The 27,449-nt window shown below is 45.7% G+C and overlaps 1 protein-coding gene across 4 annotated transcripts in view; it reads left to right on the plus strand.

Annotated features, from left to right (window-relative positions):
* Positions 1-27,449, plus strand: part of LOC144116035 (solute carrier family 22 member 4-like) — a 211,713-nt gene that overhangs the window by 151,112 nt on the left and 33,152 nt on the right. For all 4 annotated transcript variants that reach the window (XM_077650698.1, XM_077650701.1, XM_077650699.1 and 1 more), the window contains 2 exons: positions 1,028-1,175; positions 21,524-21,609. In XM_077650698.1, the coding sequence (XP_077506824.1) occupies positions 1,028-1,175; positions 21,524-21,609 (234 nt within the window). The remainder of the gene's footprint in view (positions 1-1,027; positions 1,176-21,523; positions 21,610-27,449) is intronic.

Here is a 27,449-nt window from a genome sequence, read left to right on the forward strand (position 1 = left end):
TTATCAAAGTAAACAGTCCGAATTATTCGAAAAGTACACGATGGCCAAAGCTAAGCCTGGCCAAAGCTTGGCCACAGCCAAGTCTGACAGAGAGCCAAGCAGTGGATGCTCCCTATTGGTCTGTCGCAGAGCGAACACACCGACGCTGCGAATGAATTCCAGCCGGACGGAAATCATTCGCAAGCGGTATGCGGCAAGAGCGGTGGCCCTCTCCAGCCGCAGACCGAACGAATTCAAAGTGCCGGACGGTGAAATTCGCAGCATGTGAAACGGGCCTTACTCACTAAAAACAGATCGGCCATCAAGGCGCCGCCTCCTTGTTTGGCATTCATGAGCCGTGGTACCATTACAGGAGCGAAACGTCACAAGCAAGAGATTTAAGACCGGTTTATTCGGTCCAACAAAAACACTGAAAGAGTCGTGGCCTCCGAGATCGGTACTGCAGGCAGGATTTCCTGAACCCGCTCGAGCAGTTTCATGGCGACCAATCTGTGATGCCGTGTCCTGCACTACTGACGCTGCCACAGTCGACTTCGTTCAGGCGCTGGCCCTCGATTCCTCTACAGCCCGCGCACACCGATCGCAACCGCACAGTACAGAGCATCTGTGTTGGGCCAGCTTTTCGAACAATCGACGAAGAAAAATATGGCGGGAATTATAGAACCTCGATGCTAATTGTTCTGAAAGTTTTCAAAAACATAATAACATATTCGATTCGTTTCGAATAGCACGAAAAGGCGTTATTTGATACCCTCGACAAATGAAATAGCAGAGCATTTGGTTTTCTATTCGAAATCTTCGAACATAGTCTCACACCCTTATTTATGAGCGTTTATGGTGTTCCACCTCTTCTTTACTGGAGCAATAAGTACCCTGTCACTTTTCGGTACAACTCATAGATTTCACAGTTGAACCGCTCTCATATGCACTACCTTTTGTGGTGTCATAACTGCCAAGTGACAATTACGTTTCTTATGATTTCTTTGCAATAGACTGGAGCACTGAAACCCACTGCCTTCCTTTTCAGTTACCTAGACGAGTCTCCACGGTGGCTCTTTATTGCGGAGAGGCCCGAGCAGGCGGAGAGACTGCTCATAAAAATTGCGGAAAAAAATAACATCAAGATTAAAGACATTTCCAAAATTGTGCTCGAAACCAAGGAGAAGGTGGAGCTGGTAAGTGTGCGCTGGCGTCAACACTGTAACTTCATCATTACATTGCAATTACTATCGCTTTGCAGTTTGAGCGCCAGTCCTGGTTTTTGTTTCCCCTAACGTTGAGTGAGGTCGTGTGATCGACCGCATTAAGCCCTGCACTTGCAAATATCAAAAATCACGTGGCGTGCGATCAGTATTTTTGTCACCGAATATACATAGTGTATCAGCTAATTAGCTGGAAGCTGTAAGACGATACTCCTCAAGCCGATAAAGGAACAAACAAGCAGGTACAGAATCATGGTGAAAGGGAAAAAAATCTGCGGCATTGGCGCAGATACCTTCTTATTCACTTTCTTGACACCCTCCAGAGGTTCATCAAATGCGCTGTCTCTGACGTGTGTTTAACAAATCGTGCAACCGGGCAAGTTTGACCTGCGCCACTTTTTTAAAGTCGGCATTTTCCTCTTCATTAGTTTATTTCTTTTTCCAATTTTATGTGCAATTTTGTCATTTACGCTCCCCATACAGCAAATTCATTCCGCTTTGCCATTTCTCCTGCGGAATACTCAGTACGAACATACCTGTTCTGTCAGTGGTATCACTGATAGCATGACTTGAGCTGCATTCCTCTGTGCACTAGGCAAAATGTATATATATATATATATATATATATACATGCCTATATTGAAGAAGATAGTCACATGAACGCCTTCGTTAGGGAATTCAATATACCACGTGTCCCAGCTAGATGTAACCAAGCTTTTAAAAAAGAGGAAGTACTCTAGCCCAGTGCAATCAGCTAAGGTGTTGCTCAGAGTCGCGTGGCCTAATCTACAGTATTTTTTCGTTCTTCAAAGTTAATTAATTAGTGAAGCCTGATTATCTAACTTTTTAATTATGACTTGAACAAAGTGTCTTAGTAAAAGTTGTAGATCGTCTCGAAAATCAGCTAGAAGCGCTGTTTTCATCAAGGTATTATTTACGTAGTTTTATTGATTGGCCCCAAAAGAAAGCTGTCACGTGACCAGCTCCCGGCTCACATCTTTGCTCCAATGTGCGCTCAAAGCTTCACCAAGAAGAGCACTTCGAAAGAAAAACGGGTTTTGTTCTCTAAGAGGCGTCTTGGGACGTTGAAGTGGACCACTGTCTGTCGTGTGGAAGCTTTTTTTTCTGTAAGCTATGGTGTAAGGCCGGTAAAAAAAAATCCGTAAACGGTACATTGGTTCAAATATTTAGGTCAGCTGTTTTTCAAAGCAATATACAACCTTGTCATTGACACTTTGTTCCTCAATTTAGCTGATATGGCTTAACAAGATAGTTAACTTTGAAAATCGAAAAATACTGCAGACTAGGGCACGCGACTATAAACAAGCCCCAGTTGGTTTCATGCGGCAAGGAGAGTCCGTGTTTTTTAAAAGCTTGATTACATTTAGTCGAATATATATATATATATATATATATATATATATATATATATATATATATATATATATATATATATATATATATATACATTCGTGTCACCCTTCTCCAGTCCGGCTTCCCTAGCACATATTACAGGGAACAAAGGGAGTCATACCTCATCCACATGTTTGGCACGTTCTCATATGGCATGAACGCTACTAACGCACGGTTGCAGGTTGCCGTTGCGGCGCGCAACAAGTGTCTCTCGTGCGCGTCCCCAGCAAGCCTCTCAGGATATGTGATAGGGGCCGCCCGCGCGGACCCGGCGGCGTCTTGCGGGAGTGTCGTTGAGAAGCAGGGAAGGGGGGGAGTGCGGAATCCCGGTGCGCCGAGAGCCATGTTTAACACACCTTTGCCCTAATGCGTTCTCTTTTTTACTCCTTTACTATTTCCTCATCCCCGTTTTTCTCTGTGTTTAATTGTAAGCCTGCCCTGACGAAGGGAATAAAAATCCCGAAACTGTTGGCACAATAAACCTTTAAAACGAACAGTCGCGTTTGTCGTAATACTGTACTTACACTTATAAACTGGCGCATTGGAACCCCTACTGAATATATATATATATATATATATATATATATATATATATATATATATATATATATATATATATATGTGTGTGTGTGTGTGTGTGTGTGTGTGTGTGTGTGTGTGTGTGTGTGTGTGTGTGTGTGTGTGTGTGTGTGTGTGTGTGTGTGTGTGTGTGTGTGTGTGTGTGTGTGTGTTACGAACGTAGGTTGCGTTGGCTCCACAGGATAAAGGTTTAAGAGACACATTCTACAGACACATTTATTTGTCAACGTTTCGACCGCGGTGCGGTCTTCTTCAGGACTGTAGTGGTCTCGCGTCAGATGGACGTTTTAAGCTTGTGAGCTGCAGGGGTGCGGGGAGCAGACAGGGAATATATTGGGGGAGGAAGCAAAAAAAATAGAAAAAAAGAAAAAAGGGGGGGAACTAGTATACTAAGAAAGGACGGGGTGAAAAAGGAGCCGGCGAAACGAGAGAAAGGGAGAGGAAGACGGTGCGGGGGACATGGGCAGCGCGGCAACCACAGGCGTACGAAAGCAAAACGTGCAAACAAAACACACAAACAAAACGCACAAACACAACGATGGGCGCCGCTGCAAATGCGTGGCCAAAGAAGCGCCGCTGCGCAAATGACACTGGCAGCGACGAACAGGCCAAACCAGGCGCCTTTTGGGGGTCTCACTAATTTCCGGTGATCCGAGGGCTAGAACGTTAAGGAAGGAGTGGGCTACGTTGTAACGAGCACATGTGTAAGAACTTACACAGGGGGTCTACATTTCACTGAACAGTGCATTCCTCTCCCTGGGCGGGTCGTAGAACCGACTTCGTCGGGAATACTTGTTTGTAGTGGAGGAGGGCTGGGCTTCGTACAAAGATTTCAAATTGTCGGAAAAAAGTAAGGAAAGAACGTCAAAGCTTATCAATACTGCACGAGCCAGGATAGTGTAAGTAAGGAGGGGAATGATTGCCTGGGATATACACTGGGAGTTATATGGGTATATTTAGGTTAGCCAATTGACGAGAAGTGTAGTATTATTTTCTTTGGAGGTCGTGAATGAAAGAAAGGGTACCAGGCTTATCGTTAAGACCTTCTTCAATGGTATTACACTTGTGGATAAAGTAGGATTCACGTTGTTTACGTTCTCGCCTGTTTTTGAAGCCCCCTTGAATAATTGTTACTTTTAGTTGGTCAAATGGGTGTCCTTCTGAGCTTACATGCTTGGATAGGGGAAGATTTGTGAGAGACTTGTGTGTGCGCGGTGATTGTTAAATCGAATGCGGAATGCAGTGTTTGTCTGTCCTATGTATTGCAGAATACAAACAGTGCACTCAAGAAGGTAAGTAATGTTTGATGAGTCGCAGTCAAAGTTGCCGTTGATTGAATGCTGGAAAACTGGCCGCGTACTAGTTGCGGAACACGTAGTGTGCATGTGTTTGCAAACTTTGCAGCGACCTTTACCACAGGGTTGGCATCCATATTTTGGGGATTTGTGTTCCTTGGAGTAGACTAGATGGTTCTGAATGTTTTTGGCACGCCTGTAAATCATGCGGGGTGCGCATGTAAATATTTTCTATAGTCGTTGACTTTGCTGGAGAATATTAAAGTGCTTATTAAGAATTCTTCGGTGCGTTCCTGTTAAATGTGAGAATAACGTTTGTAGTGTAATCATTTCGGTTATCTCTTCGGTGCCCCTGGTGTATTCGACTACGGTTCAGATTTGAAGCTCTGCTTATGGCGTCATCAATAAGGGAACTTGGATAGCGCTGCGTTAAGAGCACGTGGCGCCTGTGTTCGGAGTTGTCATGAAAGTCTAGGTCGTTAGAGCAGATCCTTCGAAAACGATGGGCTTGCGAATAAGGGATGCTGGTTTTGCAGTGACGGGGTTGGACGCTTTGAAAATGTAGATATTTTTGAGAGTCAGTTGGTTTTCTATTAACGGTTGTACGAACTGACCTCTTGTCCACCAGAATGTCAACATCAAGAAAATTGATTTGACTGGCTGAGTAGGTGTGCGTAAACTTTATGTTTGGGTGTACGGAGTTGAACCTGTCAATGAAATGGATAAGTTGTTGTTCTGTGTTTGTCCATATTATAAACATATCATCCAAATAGCCCTTGTAAATGTACGGATGAATTGGACAAGAAGAGAGAAGTTTTGAGTCTATATGATGCATGAAGATGTTGGCATAATTTGGGGTCATTCTTGTTCCCATAGCGGTGCCACTTACTTGTAGATGATATTGAAGATCAAATTCGAAGCTATTGTATTCCAACACAATTTTGGCTAGTGTTCCTAAGCCATTTGGGCTTGGAGATTCATGAGGTCTCTGCTGTTCATAAGATTCTAAAAGGGCTGCAATGCCGTCAGCATCGGGAATGTTTGTGTATAAAGATGTTACATCCATGTTCACAAGAAAGACTCCATCAGGTAATGTTATATTGTCTATCTGGCGGAGAAAGTGGTTTGTTTCTTTAATGTTGGATGGATGTGTGGCTGGAATATGGCTGATTAGAGTGTCAATGTACTTTGATATTGGTTCTGTGATGGTGCAGATTGCTGAAGTTACTGGCCGTCCAGGAATACCTGCTTTATGTAATTTAGGGAGCATGTAAAAACACCCAGGAGCAGGATGGGTAGCCGTGAGTGCCTTGCATAGTTTCGAGGAGATTTCATTGTGTTTTGTGAGGTGGAGGAGGATGTCATATATAGCTTTTGAGTGCTCGTCGGTGGGGTCGCCATGAAGTTGTTTATAAAAATTATTGTCAGAAAGCGGTCGGATGCCTTCTGCTATATAGTCATCCCTGTTCAAGATAACAATGCCTCCGCTCTTATCAGCTGGCTTTATGACGATGTCGGTACGGTTGCTGAGCGCCTCTAGAGCAGTACGTTCTCTTTTAGGAAGATTGTCTGATCCACACCTTTGGTTTTTTTTAAATTTCAATAATATATTTTGAACTGCCTTAATATAGATATCCAAGTGTTTTTCCCGCCCGTTGTTGGGAGTCCAATTTTGGTTTACTGGTTGGAAGTCGCAGTTTTGGTGGGGGTTTTCGGGCTTATCAAATAAGTATTCTCTCGGGCGAAGTTTTCTGGCGAAGTCGTCAAGATCTTTCAGGAGTGGGAATTCATTGTATTTGCCTGTCCGGGGGCAAAAAGTGAGCCCTCTAGATAGGACGGCTCACTTATACTCTGTGAGCGGTGTTAGAGATAGATTGGTGATGTTGTCTACACTGTGATGGCCCTGTTTTTAGAGTGTTTGCCCTAGGCTGACCTTTGACTGAGCGATATCGGGGTGGGGAGAATTTGACCCAACCGCAGTTAGTACTTCTTTCAGCCATTCGTCATGGAGAATTTTGTCCCGTGTAAATTTTCTAATTTTCATTATCCCTATTTCTGAAGGTTTTTTTTTTGTTTTTAAACGTTCTAGTTCCTCGGCCTCCAGCGCAGAAACAAGAAGATTATTCCGAACCCGACGCTCCTCTGTTCCCAGTTTCACCGAAGCTTTCTCAGAGTGCCGAATTTGGATTTTGAGTAACTCTAGGGAAGCTTATTTTAATATGTCGTTCTATTTCTTTTTTGTCTCCTGATAGATTATTCTTTGCTGGTATCAGCTTCACTTTCAGACCTTTCGGTACGATATATATTAGCCCGAAGGTACGTTTTTAAGGTTTCAACATGAAGGTCATGTCTAAGTCGCTTATCAATTATTTTTCGTAATTTAAGAAAAGCTGAAAATTTGAAAGAGGGCTGCCGGCGATATGAGAACAAGGGAGGCGGAGTACTCACGCGGCCTGTGTATCAGTCCCGGCGCACTCGCTGGGCGGAACCACAACGCTTTCGGAGGTCATACGGTAAAACAGGCGTGCTGGGGGTCAGTCCACAGTTATATGACGGGCTGCTGGTGGTGGGTTGCTGTTCTGGTGCAGAATCCACGGCAGGTTTCCGCCTCGGTTGTATACTTCTCTTCGGGCTTTCCTCACGACACGATGGCTTGTTTGATGTGCTCGCCTGGGCTGAGGTGCTTGCTGTAGGAGAATGTGCTGCTGCTGTGGCACTGATGGTCTGGGTTGGCTGTTTTAGTGCTGCGCTGCAGCGTCCCCTCGATGTCCGGGAGGTGAGCGGTGGGCTGGCGGTGATGTCTGGACGGCTGGCTGCTGCTTGTATGGTACACATAGCATTTTGGCCTACGACTTGTGCAAATGTTCGAGGCTCTGGAGTATTCATCGAATTTTGTTGCTGCCGAGGCTCTGGATGTTGTGGCGCGTAGTCTCTCCATTGCCCTAATGTGCGGTGGCGAATTCGGAGGAGTAAGTTGTAGATGTTCCAAGACAATAACGAGACTCTACCGAAGCTGGGGTGCACGCCATCTGCAGACAGAACTGTGCTAGGGCGGAATATTTCCATTCGGTGGTCTACGAAGAAGGTGTTCTGCTCTCGTCGGCAGATGTCGACAAGGAAGGCATTAAAGATCTGGGCCTTCTGGTTGATCTTTGCCACTTGAGGCCTGTTGGTTTAATTTCTTCTCAAATTTGGAGCTCGAGGTAGCACGAGCGTTGCAAAAATGTTAATAATATCACGTATTCCTATTCTGATTTGATGGATCAGTTGCACGTACCGGTCTCGGGAGGTAGCGGCATCCATGACTGCGACTTCGTTGCATCCGACGTGCAGGACGATGTCCGACACACCTCGTGGTACCCAATCCAGGAGGTTGGGGATGTCTTCAATTTTGGCACCAGGTTGGCAGATAAATGCTGGGGTGTGCAGAATTGCAAGACCGAAGTGCTGATGCAAGTATTTCACTTGAGAGTGCCCGATGATGGCGGCAGTTGGGCTCTCGACGGGGAATTTCCAAAGGACGTCTCTTGATGAAGTGTGAGCAGGAGCCATTGTAGAGAATGTTACAAAGGTAGGTTGCATTGGCTCCGCATGATAAAGGTTTAAGAGAATTGGGCACTTCTACAAAGGCACGTTTATTTATCAACGTTTCGACCGCGGTGCGGTCTTCTTCAGGACTGCAGTGGTCTCGCGTCGGATGGACGTTTTAAGTTTGTGAGCTTCAGAGGACGGAGAAAGGAGCATAACAAGCAAATAGCAACAACAGTTCAAAAATTGAACAAAAAATAAAAAAAAATAAAAATGGGGGTGCGGGGAGCAGACAGGTACAAGATTGGGGGAGGAAACAAAAATAGAAGGAGAAGAAAAAAGGGGGGAACTACTATAGTAAGGAACGACGGGGTGAAAAAGGAGACAGCGAAACGAGAGAAAGGGAGAGGAAGACGGCGCGCGGGACATGGGAGCGCGGCAACCACAGGCGTACGAAAGCAAAACCTGCAATCAAAACACACAAACAAAATGCATAAACACAAAAATGGGCGCCGCTGCAGACACGTGGGCAAACTGGCGCCGCTGGGCAAATGACACTGGCAGCGACGAACAGGCCAAACCAGGCGCCTTTTGGGGGGTCTCTCTAATTTCCGGTGAGCCGAGGGCTAGAATCTCCAGGAAGGAGTGGGCTACGTTGTAACGAGCACATGTGTAAGAACTTACAGAGGGGGTCTGGGTTTCACTGAACAGTGCATCCCTCTCCCTGGGCGGGTCGTTGAACCGACTTCGTCGGGAATACTTGTTTGTAGTGGAAGAGGGCTGGGCTGTGTACAAAGATTTCAAATTGTTGGAAAAAAGTAAGGAAAGAACGTCAAGGCTTATCAATACTGCACGAGGCAGGATAGTGTAAGTAAGGAGGGGAATGATTGCCTGGGATATACACTGGGAGATATAATGGGTATATCTGAGTTAGCCAATTAACGATAAGTGTAGTATTATTTTGTTTGGAGGTCGTGAATAAAAGAAAGGATACCAGACTTTTTCTTAAGACCTTCATGAATGGTATCGATCTTGTGGATAAAAACAGGATTCACATTGTTCACTTTCTCGCCTGTTTTTGAAGCCCCCTTGAATAATTGTTACATTTAGTTGTTCAAATGGGTGTCCTTCTGAGTTTATATGCTTGGATAGGGGAAGATTTGGGAGAGACTTGGTGTGTGCGCCGTTATTGTTAAATCGAATGCGGAATGCAGTGTTTGTCCTATGTATTGCTGGTTACGCACAGTGCATTCAAGAAGGTAAATAATGTTTCATGAGTCGCAGTCAAGGCTGCCGTTGATTGAATGCTGAAAAACTGACCTCGTACTGACCTCGTACTAAATAAAAACTTCGCCTGAGAGAATACTTCTTTGATAAGCCCGAAAACCCCCACCAAAACTCTGACTTCCACCCAGCAAACCAAAATTGGACTCCCAACATCGGGCGGAAAAAAACGCTTGGATATCTATATTAAGGCAGTTCAAAATGACACTATTGAAATTTTTAAAAACCACAGGTTAGGACCAGACAATCTTCCTAAAATAGAACGTACTGCTCTAGAGGCGCTCAGCAACCGTACCGATATCGTCATAAAGCCAGCTGATAAGGGCGGAGGCATTGTTATCTTGAACATAGATGACTATATAGCAGAAGGCATCCGACAGCTTTCTGACAATAATTTTTTATAAACAACTTCATGGCGACCCCACTGACGAGCCCTCAAAAGCTCTATCTGACATCCACCTCCACCTCACAAAACACAATGAATTCTCCCCGAAACTATGCAAGGCACTGACGACTACCCATCCTTCTCCTGGGCGTTTTTACATGCTCCCTAAATTACATAAAGCCGGTATTCCTGGACGGACAATAATTTCAGTAATCGGCACCATCACAGAACTAATATCAAAGTACATTGACACTCTAATTAGCCACATTCCCGCCACACATTCATCCTACATCAAAGATACAAACCACTTTCTCCGCCAGATAGATAATATAACATTACCTGAAGGAGCCTTTCTTGTGACCATGGATGTAACATCCTTATACACAAACACTCCCCATGCCGACGGCATTGCAGCCCTTTTAGAATCATATGAACAGCAGAGACCTCATGAATCTCCAAGCCCATACGTCTTAGGAACACAATCCAAAATTGTGTTATATAATAGCTTCAAATTTGATTTTTGATATTAGCTACAAGTAAGTGGCACCGCTATGGGAACAAGAATGGCCCCAAATTATGCCAACGTCTTCATGCATCATATAGAGTCAAAATTTCTTTCTTCTTGTCCAATTCAGCCGCACTTTTACAAGCGCTATTTGGATGATATTTTTATAATATGGACAAACACAGAACAACAACTTATCCATTTCATTGACAGTTTCAACTCCGTACACAAAAACATAAAATTTACGCCCACCTGCTCAACCAGTCAAATCAATTTTCTTGATGTTGACATTCTGGTGGACAAGGGGTCAGTTCGTACAACCGTTAATAGAAAACCAACGGACTCTAAAAAATATCTACATTTTCAAAGCGGCCATCCCCGTCACTGCAAAACCAGCATCCCTTATTCGCAGGCCCATCGTTTTCGAAGAGTCTGCTCTAACGACCTAGACTTTCATGACAACTCCGAACACATGCGCAACGTGCTCTTAACACAGCGCTATCCACGTTCCATTATTGATGACGCCATAAGCAGAGCTTCAAATCTGAACCGTAGTCGAATACACCAGGGGCACCGAAGAGATAACCGAAATGATTACACTACAAACATTATTCTCACATTTAACAGGAACGCACCGAAGAATTCCTAATAAGCACTTTAATATTCTCCAGCAAAGTCAACGACTATAGAAAATATTTACATGCGCACCCCGCATGATTTACAGGCGTGCCAAAAACATTCAGAACCATCTAGTCCACTCCAAGGAACACAAAACCCCAAAATATGGATTCCAGCCCTGTGGTAAAGGTCGCTGCAAGTTTGCAAACACATGCACACTACGTGTTCCGCAACTAGTACGCGGCCAGTTTTCCAGCATTCAATCAACGGCAACTTTGACTGCGACTCATCAAACATAACTTACCTTCTTGAATGCACTGTTTGTATCCTGCAATAGATAGGACATACAAACACTGCATTCCGCATTCGATTTAACAATCACCGCGCACACACCAAGTCTCTCTCAAATCTTCCCCTATCCAAGCACGTAAACTCGGAAGGACACCCATTTGACCAACTAAAAGTAACAATTATTCAAGGGGGCTTCAAAAACAGGTGAGAACGTGAACAACGTGAATCCTATTTTATCCACAAGTTTAATACTATTCTAGAAGGTCTTAACGAAAAGCCTGGTAGCCTTTCTTTTAATCACGACCTCCAAACAAAATAATACTACACTTCTCGTTAATTGGCTAACTGAGATATACCCTTTATAACTCCTTCTGTATCCCAGGCATCATTCCCCTCCTTACTTACACTATCCTGCCTCGTGCAGTATTGATAATCTTTGACGTTATTTCCTTACTTTTTTCCGACAATTTGAAATCTTTGTACACAGCCCTACCCTCCTCCACTACAAACAAGTATTCCCGACGAAGTCGGTTCAACGACCCGCCCAAGGAGAGGGATGCACTGTTCAGTGAAACCACGGTGTAAGAATAACATACTGAAGTGTTGACACTCTCCCCACGTCGCGCGCGAGAGCGCCGCACGCCCGCGGCCACAATATGTTCGGGGGGAGGGCGAAGGGTTGCCATGGAATCCGGTCGCTAACTTAGAGGGCGATGCGAAAGGCGGGCCCACGCTGGGCGGCTCGGTCCGGAGTGGCGCTGCACTGCGCACGTGTTTTTGGCACATTTCGGAGTGTGCGGCTGCGCTGCTGTGCTGTTTTAACAAGTTCTTTTATTTTGCACCAAGACCTTGTGTTTGGTTATCGTCGGCAGAGTATCCCAGAGCAGGTGAGTGCTGCGCACTGCCAAGAAAGGGCTTCGTGCCAAACTGAAATTCGGGCTACCGGACAAGTGCGGAGCGAGTGCCATTATTCAAAGCTCCGTCCGACAATGTTGTTTTGGAGAAGTGGCGCCGTGCGACTCCTAGGGCAGACCGGACGTTAATGCCCACTGACCATGTCTGCGCCAAGCATTTTGCAGAGGATGCGATATCCCGGGCATATTACGCGGAGCTCGATGGAACAATGCTACTTTACGCGGAAAAGAGGCCCGTGCTTCCCAGAGATGCAGTTCCTGTATTATTTCCGAACTGTCCCAAAGTATCTTACGCGGCCAAAGAGACACATAAAGCCACCCCGGAAGATGAACCCAACAAAACAAAACCTCCTGAAAATCTCTCTGAAATATCCCATCAGGACATTCGGAATGTCCCCAGGAGGTTCTTATTTTTCCCGAAACGTCCCCACAACTAGCCGTGTCCAAACATGTGTGCGTCCCAGGGACAGCCCCAAAAAGTTAATGCTAGATTTCTCGGTTCTGGCTCAATAAAATTATTTCTTCTCTTTCATGCAGCCTCCAGGCATCTAAGCGCACATATGTGCCAAATTTCAGGCACATGCTTACGTTACAGGTGTTGTAATACATCTGTCAACTCGCGTGAATGCTTGATGGCTAGGCCATTCAGACTTACCTTTTTACATGAAATGTGCTGTGACAAGGTGAAAATTTGGGCTAGTTGGTGCATGATCTTGTGACGAGAGCAGCGCAGCACGAGACAAAGAGAAAGGTGGGACACGACGCTGAAAAACTATCAGATTTTTAATGCGCTTTCGTCGAATATATACATCTCGCTCATATAAGAAGGAAAAGAAACAAGCGTGAAAAACGCATAAGATGTACACGTGGTTAAGTATTAAGACATCGCACGCAGATAATCAATTTCTCTGTCAAGAAGCGCTGTTGAAGGTATGCAGACAGATACGTCGCTCTTTGGTAAGATGTTGAAGGCTTCTTCAATCTCCCTGGTCCATTGATCAAAATACGACGGGATAACCATTGTGTTGATATGCTGCGGAGCGCATTCATGCTCTCTGCAATGTTTTGCTAATTCACTGCTGATGGCGCCCTTTAGGGATCTTTTGTGCTCTCGAAGCCGTTTAATCAAACAGCGCCCTGTTTGACCAATGTATGTGCGTCCGCATGACAGAGGTATTTCATAAACCCCGCTTTTCACACATTTAACATGTTTTTTCAGGTGTTTTTTCTTGCATTGATTTTTTCTTTGCTCGCTGTTGACTTTGGCGCACAGGCTCCTTAACTTGTTGGGTGCTGACATGAGCACTTTTGAGACTGTGGGAAATGCCATTAATGCAAGGAATGACCGCGTACGGCTTCCTTTATTCTGATGTTGTTGTGACATATTTTCTGCCTCTATGTGCTTACAGAATCCTTTCTGCGACACTGGATAGCAGTCTCGTCGGGCAACTCGCTGCTTTCAGCCGACGGTTCTAGGTGTCAAAACTGCCTTGAACCTCATGATGACCGGATCTCGTTAATGCGGCTCTCATGGCTGTTTTTTGTACCCCCGCTTGATGATCTTGGAGTGTGCAGATGTCTAGGGGAGCAGTCCCTTCTAGCTTCGTGGTCCGTACCGCCAGCATATGTGAGCGCCTAGAAAGGCTAGCGTCAAGTCAAGAAATCGTATAACGTTGTTTTCTGGGAGTTCACTTGTTATTTCTAGTCCTAATTCTTCTAGTCCTTCTAGTCCTTAGCAAAAGTAGCAATGAGAGTCGCATTGACGATATCCTGTCATCATGAAGTTCGAGGAAGTATTGACGCCCAGAACAGTCGGCTGAAAGCAGCAGTTTACCCGACGAGACTGCTATCCAGTGTCGCAGAAGGGATTCTGCAAGCGCTTAGAGGCAGAAAATATGTCACAACAACATCAGAAGAAAGGCAGCCGTACGCGGTCATTCCTTACATTAATGGCATTTCCCACAGTCTCAAGAAAGTAGGCGCAGGAGCTGGTGTAAAAGTACTCGTCAGCACCCAACAGATTAAGAAGCCTGTGCGCCAAAGTCAACAGCGAGCAAAGAAAAATCAATGCAAAAAAAAGCACCAGAAAAAAAAAAACCTGTGAAATGTGTGAAAAGCGGGGTTGAGGAAATACCTGTCATGCGGACGCACCTACACTGGTCAAACAGGGCACTGTTTGAATGAATGGCTTCGAGAGCACTAAATATCCCTAAAGGGCGCCATCAGCAGTGAATCAGCAAAACATTGCAGAGAGCATGAATGTGCTCCGCAGCTTATCAACGCAATGGTCATCCCGTCGTATTTTAATCAACGGACCAGGGAGATTGAAGAAGCCTTCAACATCGGGCAAAAGAGCGACGTATATGCGTCAGCATACTTTCGATAGCGTTTCGTGACAGCGAAATTAATTATCTGCGTGCGTTGTCCTAATCTTTTACCATGTGTTGATCTTAGGCGTTTGTCATGCTTCTGTCCTTTCCTTATTGCACGAGCGAGATGTATATATTCGATCGAACTTGGATTAAAAATCTGGTTGTTAGTCAGCGTTGATTCCAGCCTCTCTCTTTTTGTTTCGTGCTGCGCTGCTCCCGCCACAAGAACATGAAATGTGCTAGAATTTTACACACAAAAGAAACACTAATTCAAAAAGTCGCCCGATCCCGCCCATATAACAGGAAATAACAGCGCAATACAGACGCAATTTCACCTTATTAGATGTGCTCTTTGCATTTAAATGAATACAAACAGGAGACGCATATGTATGCACCATTTAACACGCAATGTACGGAGCACTACGACACCAGCAAATAATAATGGCTAAAATTTTCTCTAGCTCTAAGAAATCTGAAAAATGGAGCAATAAAAACATAATACCGGCTGAAAGTTGATGCACCTTAAGGAAACATTCCAAAGGGTTCAAAAGCATATATGCACACGCAAAAGCCCCCGCCGCGCTGGCTCAGTGGTTAGGGCGCTCGACTACTGATCCGGAGCTCCCGGGTTCGAACCCGACCGCGGCGGCTGCGTTTTTATGGAGGAAAAACGCTAAGGCGTCCGTGTGCTTTGCGATGTCAGTGCACGTTAATGATCCCCAGGTGGTCGAAATTATTCCGGAGCCCTCCACTACGGCACCTCTCTCTTCCTTTCTTCTTTCACTCTCTCCTTTACCCTTCCCTTACGGCGCGGTTCAGGTGTCGAACGATATATGAGAGAGATACTGCGCCATTTCCTTTCCCCCCAAAACCAATTATTATTATTACACGCAAAAGCAAACGCATGTAAAGGGCAACCTGGGTGCCAAAAGAAAAGACTATATGGGCGTACGATACAGATACGCGGTTTCAGGTTACGGATATTCTGCAGGGTGAAACCTCCCTCTCGCACGAGCCTCGGAGTAACCTAGAGCGTGTTATCAAAACAGGAAAAAAAAAATTAATTCTACGAGGCGACGTTGCCAACAGAAACTCGGGGATAAAATAAAATGCTGCAACTATATATATATATATATATATATATATATATATATATATATATATATATATATATATATATATATATATATATATATATATATATATATATATATATATGAGTGCAACGCAGCCTTCTGTTCTGCGCCTTCTCACGGCACAGCGAACGCTCAAACATACGCGTTGCATCCTCGTCACACCCCCGTTTTATTGTGCCGGATGGAAAGGGGGGACGTCTTGAGGTAGGAGCCCTGGCTCGCCGCACCCATGGTGCAGCAGACCACACGTGAGGCACAATACGGCGTGGGAGCCGAGATCAAGGTGATCAAGGCACAATTAAGTAATCCGGTGGGGGTTGGTTGGGAGTCAGCGACGCGAACACAATGCAAACTATACCGCTGCGACAGGACGGCAATGTAAGTAGAGCAGGTTAATCCATCGGCACTCGCAGGAAGAGTCTGGTGGGCTTCCGAAGATCTCTCCCGCCTATGACCGCAGTAGACGGCCACGCTGCCACCAACAACACGCCACAATCGTCAAAGGCGCTGAAGGATGCAGAGTGCATGCTAGGAGCCACCCATTGAATTGAAATCCGCTGCCGCGAACGACGCCTGTAAGAACGCCATTATGGTGTAGGGCCATGAAGCTGTTCAAAAGGCTTGCGATGCGCCGCGCGCCGCTGAGCCAGTTCCAGAAGGAATTATGTGGGCACGCCGAGGTTCGCGGGAAAGCTGCCATGAATCCGCAGCTACGAAGTTCACGACAGCCCAGTGACGAGAGCAAGAGCTCCTGCGCGCTGGGGCTTTCGCGCGAGCGGCTAGGGGCCGCGCGAATACGTGTGCGCAAGATGGCTTCCGTCCAGCGAGGAAGCCGGGCGAGCGACGGGAGGCCCATTACTGCACCTCTGCTAGACAGCAGCGCAACGAGGAGTGCTGGTAGTTGGAGATGCCTGCAAAGACCGCCACACCGTGCTGAAGTTGGAAACACAATTGAAGACGGGCACGTTGGTGACCGCTGCTCCCGGCGATGCGATGAAAGGGCAGACCGCCGTCGCCTGCCTGCCTGCAGCATGGAGCCAAAGACCCACGAGAGAGATGCGGGATGAACTGCGCTTCCTTCGGCTGTTCGAACAAAACTGTCTGATCTCTCAAAACGGCGAGTGCAAGCGCAAACCTTCTCTCCCCGTAGCTTTTGACGCGAGGGAGAGCGAAAAGGGAGCGAGGAGTCAATTTGTATTTTTTGTTGACAAGCATTGATCACAAAAACGTTCTCCCAGTTACCTTTCTGGGACCAAAATGCTATTATTTGTTTTTGTTTTTGCTTAACACCCTCGAAAAAACGTTTCTAGAACATTAGTGGGCGCACTTCCCTTTTGCTTGTTTTCTATGTCCTGCCTCTACGGCCTGGAAATGTTCGATAAATATTTTACTGGGACTGGGACATTCCATCCTTTCTGGGCGCTGCTGGGGAGGTACGTTGTTTGCTGGGAAACCTCCTGCGCAAGCATCCAAACTACGTCGGCCGAAAGTCAACGAAAACGGTGCGATGCAGCCTCTCCAATCTTCCTTGTGGTTCACACTAACCACATCTGTTGGGGTTATGAACCTCGTGCAAAAAAAGGCCTACTACCAGCGGTATCGGCGCATTCGAAACTGGTAAAGAGAGGCATTATCAAGTATTGCCTGACAAATGCGCTCAAAAGCTCATGTGAGCACATGATGCAAGAATGCTTAGCATCACAGATTAGACGACTGTCTGATTCTGGGTATCCTGGGCCACTAATTGTTTCTGTGGCTGAAGGCCTGCTGCAAAAAATGAAAAAAAGCACGATTGTTCAACAAGCAGGCAGGTACCAATGAACAGCAGGATCGCAAGAAAGTAGCTGTCATCCCTTACATTCATCATACATCCCACAACCTGAAGAAACTAGGAAAACGAGCAGGCGTTGAAGTTGTATTTTCAGCACCCGTAAAACTCTCCATGCTTTGCAAAAAGACCAATCCGTGCGGTATGCAGGAGAAAAAAAGATGTGTAATAGACCATCAGAAACGATTTGTCACTTGTGAGGAGGGTGTTGTCTATCGCGTACCGTTGTCTTGTGGCCATGAGTATAGTGGGCAAACAGGGAGATGTGTGAATAGCAGGCGAAAAGAACATGACTACAATGTTAATGAAAGCAAATCGGGCCACCTAAGCCAACACTGTCGTCATTGCAAGGTCGAGGCTGAGAAACGGGACCTTCCAAATTCGTGCATGCCACTTTTTAAGAAGAGCCAAATCATAACCCGCCACAATGATAAGATTGTTCGAGAGATTATTGAGGCTCGAAGTATTTTGCGTGCAGGTAACAAGTGTGTGAGCGTGGCATCAGTGGCATTGTCAGCTAAAGAGCTCTCCTATCTAGAACGATGGAAACCAGCGAAAGGCTGACTCATCAATCTTTTTTGTTTTTCGTTTCGAGTTGTGGCTCATGTATTTATACGTAGCGACAGCAAGAAATAAACAGTTCATAGTTAGCGCTCGTGTCGTTCCGTGTCTCTCCTTTGTGTCCTGTTTTGTTACGCGCTGCTCTATTTTCATGGATCACCAAACTGGCCCAACAAGCAACACTTCTTAAAAATAGGGTTTTTTAGTTAGAACAGTGATTTTTTTCGGCATAGCATTGTAGACGGTGTAGTATATCAGGATGCAACTAAGACGTGCTAACTAGCAGGCTGGTTAACTAATACTGAGTATTTAACTTTTAACTATTACTTTTAGGCTCCCTTATTATTGAAAGGTATGTAGCTCACATTAAGTAATATTCATATGAGATTTTACAATTTCGAAAACGCGGTTACCCTCAGCGCTGCGACCCAACAAATTTTGGCTCATCGCAACAAAATACTTGGGGTTTCGAGAAGCTTGCAGGCAAAGCAACCTCTCCATTGCACGGAACTCGTCGAAATAGCCAAAATTTGTTAGGCCACAGCGCCGAGGTAATGGCGTTTCCGAAATTATAAAACTATTATCTATATTACTTACGGTGGGCTAGACGCCTTCTAATAATTAAGGAGCCTAACAGTATTTGTTATAAGTTAAGTGTTTAATATTTGTAAACGAGCCTGCTGTTAGCATGCCTTAGCTGTATTCTGATATACTGCACCGCTGACAATGCTATGCCGAAAAAAGCGTTCTTTTAACTCAAAAAGCCTATTTGCATAAATTTTGTGAATTAAGCGCTAACTCCAAATATGCTTCCTGGGCGTACGCGCCCAGCGTCGGCGCTCTTGGCATACGCCAGAACCGGTCTACGCATGTGCACTGCAGCCGACGCCAGCGAACCTCGGCGAAGAATATATCTGTCCGCGCTAGATATTGGCGCCAGCTCACGGGCGCTCACGTACGCATCGGAAGCGGGACCGGTTCACAACGATCGGAGGACCGCAGTGCTCTCGGCGACTCTTCGTGGCTTGGAGCTCTTCCAGGTCCCCCCCCCCCCCCCCTTTTTTTTTTCGCGGTTTAAGTTGTCCGTCCTTTCGGCACCCCGCAAGCACCTTTTCTTTTTCGGCTGGAAATTCTTTCGGTCGGTTAGAGAGGGGGATCGGGCCAGCACGGGAGCATGCCCCTTTTCGACTCCACTTCCGGCGCACGCCAAGAGCGCGGATGCTGAGCGCGTACGTACGCCCAGGAAGAGCCCTTTGAGTTGGCAGTTTAGGCGAAACACCCTGTATATACACAAAGGCGCATAGGGGAGTGTTTCTGTCTTTGGTTTCATTCGTGGCATTCAATAGCAAATAGTAGTCTGGTTAATTTTACGGCGAGATAACGAATCAGACTATGTACTTGCTCAACACTGATGAAGCCTCTGAACCTGTCTCGTTGTTCAGAAGAACTACGTTTGCCAAACAGTGAGTTCTAGTTAAGAGTAATGATAACAACCAAGCTAGATAACCCCGAGCTTTAAGCATCATTTTCCGAATGTGGTATCGTGTCTTTACTGCAGAACATTAAGGTACATTGTGCCCCTGATCCAGATGGCATATTAAATTTTGTCCATAAGAACTGCGCGATAGCTATTGCTCCGTTTTTAGTACTACTCTATGGAACCTCTCTTGAGCAAGAAGTTTTACCCCTGACTGGAAAAATGCAATCATAATTTCGGTCCATAAGAGCGGTGACACGAACGTAACATGTAACTACAGACCTATTTAATTAACAAGCGTAGTATGTAAAAAAACTTGAGCATGTCATTTACACTAACCTAATTAATCACCTACAGAGTAATAACTTCTTTTCACCAACGCAGCACGGTTTTAGGGCTGGGTTTTCTTGTGATACGCAATTAATTGAATTTATTCATGATATTGCAGCCTCAATTAACTTTGGTACGCAGGTGGACTGTATATTTTTAGACTTTCGGAAGGCATTTGATTCCGTTTGTCATGCACTCCTGTTACACAAAATATCCCTTCTTAATATATCGGCCAATCTCATAGCATGGATTTAAGCATACCTGTCTGAAAGAAAACATCGCGTGGTTCTGGACTGTGAATGCTCATCAAGTGTGTCTGTATTATCTGGTGTACCACAGGGGTCAGTTTTGGGCCCTCTACTTTTGCTGATTTATATCAATGACCTTACTGACCGTACCACCAGCCGTGTTTGATTGTACACGGATGATTGCTGTATCTACCGCGAAATCACCAGTGCGGCACAGTCAACATTGACACAATGACGTAGACTCCGTTTTCTTGTGGTGCCAGTCCTAGAAGATGTCCTTTAATTTATCCAAATGCAATCTGGTAAGGTTTACAACTAAAAAAACAACCAATGCTTGCTAATTATGTCATGAGTGGGACTTGCCTGTCGGTTGCAAGAGAATACAAATATTTGGGGTTTGTATTCCCGGCCAATTTGTCATGGAATACTCATATACATAACTCTGAAGGCTAGTCGAATGTTAAATTTCCTCAGACGAAACTTTAATCAGGCAGAAACTAAGCTAAAGGAAACATTATGTCTGTCAAATGTACGTCCCATTCTTGAGTGCGCTTGCAGTACTTGGGATCCGTCAACCCAGTGCAACATCGCAAACCTTGAACGCGTGCAGGCACGTGCTGCTCGCTTTGTGTCAGGTAATTATGACTTTTTGAAAAGATCTCGCGATATTTCCAAAAACCTGGGGTGGCCGCTGCTGGAAACCATAAGAAAATACCTGCGCTTGTCGCTATTTTATAATATCTATTACTCTAGAACAGGCATCGACAAAGGTAGATATCTAAAGAAACCAACATATGTATCTGCACGAACGGACCATTCCCGAAAAGTCCGTGAATATGCTTGCCGGATAAACTTATTTAAGAACAGTTTCTTCCCTAAGACAATACATGAGTGGAAAGGTTTGCCTGGAGAAATTGTTTCTGGGACCCCTTCATCTTTTATCCAGGATCTGGAAAAAATCCCTTGTTAATGGGTTTTAGCAATCCTTTTACCTTCTCATGCCTGTTTTTCCACTTCCCATGATACAGTGTGACTAAGTGACGCGAATATCAAAGCAACTACGTGTATACGTATCGTTTTATTTTTCACTGCTTGTTTCATGCCTTTCAATTTGCTGCTGAATTTGTATTATATATCATCAGTGCACTCATATTTTTTTTATTTCCACCCTACACGAATGCCCACAACGACCCTGTATGTATGTAAATAAATATATAAACAAGTATAGTGTTGGATCGATATGTGCGTGTCTCTTTTTGGTAAGATGTAAAAGTCCCAGGAAACTTACCCTCGTGTTCTTGGCATTTCTTTGGCCCTTTGCGAAAGTAGACAAATATTTTATTCAACCTTTCATATCGTTTCACTTCCATACCTCATATCTGTAGCTTTCAAAGAAATGTTTCAACAAGGGCTAACTTTTCTTTATTATTTGTTGCGAATTGCAGTTGGTGGTTGATATCTCCAAACCTCCGGTTAGAATAATCTGCCACAATTTTTTTAAGTGCTTACTGCGGAAATGCTTTCGCCAATAAAATGTCTGCACCGTTTCATTCGCAGGAAAAAAAGAAGAGGAAGTCATCTTTTCTCGACTTGTTCCGGAACCGAAAGGTCGCCATCATCACTTTGTCAGCATACATGCAGTTGTGAGTGACGTATTGGCTAATGTAAGCTTCGCCGCCGCGGTGGCTCAGTGGTTATGGTGCTCGGCTGCTGTCCCGAAAGACGCTGCTTCGATCCCGTCCGCGGTGGTCGAATTTCGATGGACGCGAAATTCTAGAGGCCCGTGTGCTGTGCGATATCAGTGAACGTTAAAGAACCCCTGGTGGTCGGAATTTCCGGAGCCCTTCACTACAGCGTCTCTCTTAGCCAGAGTCGGTTTAAGAGGTTAAACCCCCATAAACCATAAACCAATATAAGCTGCACCCGAGAGGCAAAGTGTCAGTAAACCGGCTGTCTGAGAGCATACGTTCCGCCAGTAAACAGAATAAGATAGACAGGATAGATGACTCCGCTGATCGGAGTGGTCAGAACTGTTACACAAGAGCAAGATTATAGGCGCATCCAGTAGAAGGTCACCTGATTCTTCTCCGTGGCTAGCGTCATTACTCCTGTCAGAACGCTCCCGTTTTGCCGCCGCATTCATAGGGCTTCGGGGAGATTTCATTTCCAGAAGCTTCTTTTTCTTCACAGTTGTGAAACCTCCCATAATTCCCATGTATTAAAAAAATCTGACTGCGCCAAAATTCGAGACTGTATGGATTGTTGTGATACGCGTGGTCAATAACGTAAACTCCGTTCATGCTTCAAACATTTTGAAATTATCGATAAACGCACAACTGCCTTGCAACAAAATCAGTGAGACGGGAAGTTGCAAAAATTCGTAGATATAACGGTGCGAGAGGTATACCAAGTGGTAAAACAAGAAAACGAAACACGTTCTTCAGAAGATAATGCCGAGCTTTTATTGGCCCCTTCCAGATGGCGCCGCTGTTCGTAGACCTTACTATCAGGGATGCAGTTTTGTGCCTAAGGGCAGAAGTTCTGTGAAGATTAGATATAAACCAGACAGCTGTTGGAAGATTATAGCACTCGCTACACATGGCAAAACGTGAAACGAGGCAGCACAGGGGGATATGGGCTGGGCATCGTTCGAAGCACGGGAAGCTCAGAGTAAAATACTATAAGGAGAACGCCTGAGGAAATTGGACGATAACAGGTGGGCAGCTAAGGTATTTAAATACCTATACGAAAATAAGCGTTGATTCACAGTGACAAAGAAAAAACAAAAAGAAAATAAACAAGCTATTACGAAACCAGGGCGGAGAAATAAAGAGCTTCAAAATACAGTTCAAAAACACAGAGATATAGGAGATACATTTTTTATTAAGAAAAAGCAGGTCTAGGCCAGTATAAAAAAATGGAAAAGTGAGATCTTGGGGACAACCCGCTTTGTGTAGCTGTTTTTCTTGCTCTTGGAAACTAGCTTCTATCAAGTGCACACGTGGCTTTTCCAGCGCCTTCTTGAGACAGGTGGTCTATAAACTTCGAGTGTGCCGAATGATACCAAAGCGGGGATTGGTTAGTACGAGGCGCATAGGTCCAGCACGGTGCTGGATGGGGGTTCGGAGTCGCTCCCGACGAGACCACGGGTTAGGAACGACGCTTGCTCCAACCGCCGCCACCACCGCCTGGACAGGACTGCTGAGGAGTTAAAGGAGTTGGATGATGGGAGGAAGATTATTGGAGGGTTTATTTACATTATTTACATGGAGGTCAAAAGGAACTTCTCTTCGAAGAGAGGATCTTAAAAGGAGACTTAAGGAGCCTTAAAATGGAGCATGATCCCTAAATGAAGCACACAATGGGAGCACCCAAAAGGGAACACGACTGAGCGTTAAGTGGGAGCACAGAAGAGGAGCACCAAATGGGAGCACGATTTTCACTGCACTCGCTGTCCAGTTTTATACAGTTCTTGTTCCCCAGATTCCCCAGGCTGATGACGTTTCCGCCAGGGTGGGAGTGGCCTATCTTGTATTAGCACGCACAAACACGCACCAACGTACATAGGGACACGCCACTGTCATGTGTCGAGCCAGGGAGAGAGGAGGATGCCCTTGTGTCCACGTCGACAGCGGAGGGGTATGATCTCGAAGCCAGCCGAAAGATTCCACGCACCACCGACACCTGTTCTTTAGAAGTCAGTCGACGCTCGGACAAGAACGCAGGGTCGGGTCTAGTGGCCAAAAGGAGTCGCTTCGGCTTTTGCACGTCTGCGAAGATTAGCGGACGACGACCGCCATCCCGCTGCCGTAGTCCGGGAATGAGGCCACATTGGTCCCTTCAGCTTAGTCACGGCCATAGATGATTAGCTGCCACTCGATCCTTGCGGCGGCCTCTCCGCTTCGCCAAGAGTCTGTCCAGTGTAGCAGCACTCGGTGCTGTCAGGTGCTCGACGCTGGCTGCGGCGGCGTTCCGCGGGCCCTCGCTTCCCTTGCTTGGTTCCCGGAATCCACCTGGGCGACGCTCTCGGTACTCGGGTCTCGAACGTGGGAGCGATTCGTACCGCGTGGCTCGGAACCATACCGGAGAAGCTTAGTGCTGGTTTCCAGCAGGTGAGCCTTGCTGACCACGCTGCCAGCACAGACGGGCGGGCGTCGGAATGTAACAACGTGTGGTCTTCACACACTAGCTTGAGATGAAGGAAACGAATTTTCTTGTTTTCTGCAAATTCACAGCTCATCTGAATCTGGAAAAGTCATACATGCACCTGTTGGAAGCTAGTTTACAGGAGGAAGAAAAACGGCTACAGGAAGCGGGTTATCCCCTAGATGTTTTGGTGTAGGTAGCAGAAAGGACGATTCGCAACGAGCGTGAAGGCGAGCCGGAAAAATGTAAGAAAGTAGCAGTAATTCCCCATATGCATGAGATATCACATAATCTGAAGAAAACAGTCAAGCGAGCAGGTCTTCAAATTGTGTTTTCAGCCCATAATAACCTTACAAGATTATGTAATATGAAAAATGCCCTCCCTGCAAAGAAACAAACCTGCACAAAGAAGCACAGGAAGAAATTTGTTGGGTGCACAGAAGGAGTTGTTTACTCCCTGCCACTGTCGTGTGGTAAAGTTTATGTAGGACGGACCGGATGCTGTCTTAATGACCGGTGGTGTGAACGCAATAAAAACTTACGAAATCGTGAAGGCGTGTACTCCAAGCTTTAATGGATGTGATGTCATTAACAGAAACAGTAAACATCTAAGAGAGATCATGAAGGCAAGGCAGATAAAAAGACTAGAAAGTAAATGTTTGAGCACGCCTTCTATATTTATATTAAAGAAGTAGATGTTTTTTTCTTGATTGCGCGAGGTAAAGTTAGAATGTGTGGCGCAAGTGAATTGCAGTGTGATAGGCTTGCTGATTATTTTCTGATGCACGCATTCTTTATAAGAAGATATGCATGCATTGAATAAACATTCAGCTGAAAGTTAGCGCACGTGGTGTCTCCTTCGTGTTGTGAGTGTTGCCGAGCGCTACCTTCTTCATAATGAAAAACCAATTAGCCCAATCAACCACCCTCAACAATCTTATTGTTCAAACATTTTACGATAATCTAACAGCTGCCATTGCGGAGTGGGCAGTAGAAGTACGCGGTAGGAAGGTTCGATAGGGCACCGGAAAGCTGACTCAGGAGAACAAATATGTGATGAAGAAACGCCTAAGCATGAAAGCGTCTAACGCTGCGTACAAAATAGACCTGGCAGAGATATCAAAATTAATAAATAAGCGCAAGGCAGCCGACATGAGGAAGTTTAATATGGAGGGAATAGAGCATATTCTAAAGAACGGGGAAGCCTAAAAGCAGCGAAGAGGAAGCTAGGCATAGGCAAAAACCAGATGTATGCTCAAAGGGACAAAGAGGGCAATGTCATTAGCAATAGGATAAGATAGTAAAAGTAGCCGAAGAGTTCTACACATATCTGTACAGTAGCCAATGTAATCAGACCTAAATGAGACATCCCGCCAGTAACAAAAGAGAAAGTACAGAAAGCCTTAGGAGCAATGCGAAATGGGAAAGCAGCTGGTGAGGATCATGTAGCAGTAGATCTGTTGAAGGACGGAAGATTGTCGTAGGAAAACTAGCCACCCTGTATATTCAATGTCTTATGACCTCGAGAGTACCAGAAGCTTGGAAGAACGCTAACACTATATTAATTCATACTAAAGGGTACGTCAAGGACTTGAAAAACTACAGGCCTATCAGCTTACGGTCCGTTGCCAACAAGGGTGACGGAGTGTATTTCAAGAGAAGTCAAGCGTAGCAGGGAGCGCCAGAAAGTTAGTTGAACGGATGAGATTAAGAAGTTTGCGGCGACACGGTGGCCGCAGGTAGCAAAGGACGTGGTTAATTGCAGAGACTAGGAGAGGCCCTTTACTCTGCAGAGGGCGTAGTCATGTTGATGATGACGATGAATTTAACGGGAGTGTTAGGAATGTTGTTGTATCTTTCAGAGCATTTCTTAGCGGATTGTATCGAGAAAAGTGTTGTTATGGCTCCATCCTGTTTTCTGCCGAACAATAGCCAGATCGAATTCAAAACAACATGCCGGTATTCCTGCGCCCCTCCGTGATAAATGGACTACCACAGCGCCCCTTTTCGCTAAAGGCAATTTTGAGCAGCTGTGTTCTTCACCCGCTGGTGGCCCCGCACTTCGTTCGCAGCGATGCTAGGAAATGGCGCGTCCACTTGTTTTTACTTGCGAGGGGGCTAGTGAAATAGATAAAGCGTGCACAAAGCCGCGTCGGTGAGCGGAGAGAGTATACAGCGCAAAGCTCCTGGTACCCGGGACGCTGGGTCGGCGTTCCTCTTTATCTTACTCAGTGCACTAGGCAATGCAAATTTGCATTCCGTCTGACTGAAATCGCAAAAACTTCCCTAGAAACTGAAACGGTTTGTTCATTAGTCACGCCAGCTGGGAAACTGGACTTTCAACTCAGATGCTTCATGACAAGCCCTGCACTTAGGAAGGAACTAAAAGAAAAATACAGCTTGATCACACTTTGGTGGTAGGGCGAATAATGAGCGCTAGTTAGTTCCCCTTTTCTTTTTCTGATTACTTATCCTGTGATTTATAATTCTGCGTAAGTCGGGAACTTGATTTTGGCACGAGTGCCTTTTGCCTAGCGGGCCCGAAATTGAGGACCCTCACGTCTTTCTCGGTAGGCACCTGCTTGAAGAGCCCATACTTGATGACCATGGCATCTTTCTTGGGTCTCTTAAGCGCCTGCACTTTGGCTATTCGCACGTTTGTCGTCGCCGCACGTTTGCCGGTTGACATTGCCTTGAATTCAGCCCACAAGCCTCAAGAAGCGACGGCCGCGAGGAGTGGACATGGCAGTGAAGCAACGCAGCGTCGACACAAAATCGCATTTTCTTTACGGACAGCGTGCGCAGAAATTGCCTGTCTTATATATGGGGGTTTACCGTCCCAAAGCAACTCAGGCTATGAAGGACTGCGTAGTGGAGGGCTCCGGAAATTTCGACCACCTGGAGTTCTTCAACGTGCACTGACATCGTGCAGCACACGGGTCCCTAGCATCTCGCCTCCATCTAATGCGAGTATATCGAAGCCGGGATCGAACTCTCGTCTTTCGGGTCAGCAGCCGAGCGTCATAACGACTGAGCCACCGCGGCGGCAAAATTATCTTTGAGTGCTGCAATAGCCTTTTTCTTGGCAACGCTTTTTATCTGAACCGGCTATTCGAATAGCCTACGGAGACTTCGGCAACCGGAGTTCATGTCTCATAAAAGGATGACGAAGCTCACGGACTTACGTCGAAAAAGAAAAGACGTTTCGAAACCCGTACGACCCATGGTGAATCTGCCAGCGCAAAAGACAGGGACGAGAGAGTCACCATGACATCATACCAACTTGTCCATGTTTCTGTCCTCCTGCTGTTCTCTTAGTAACAGTGAGCAGGACAGC

Source organism: Amblyomma americanum, chromosome 1 (genome assembly GCF_052857255.1).
Source record: "Amblyomma americanum isolate KBUSLIRL-KWMA chromosome 1, ASM5285725v1, whole genome shotgun sequence".
Lineage (NCBI taxonomy): Eukaryota > Metazoa > Arthropoda > Arachnida > Ixodida > Ixodidae > Amblyomma > Amblyomma americanum.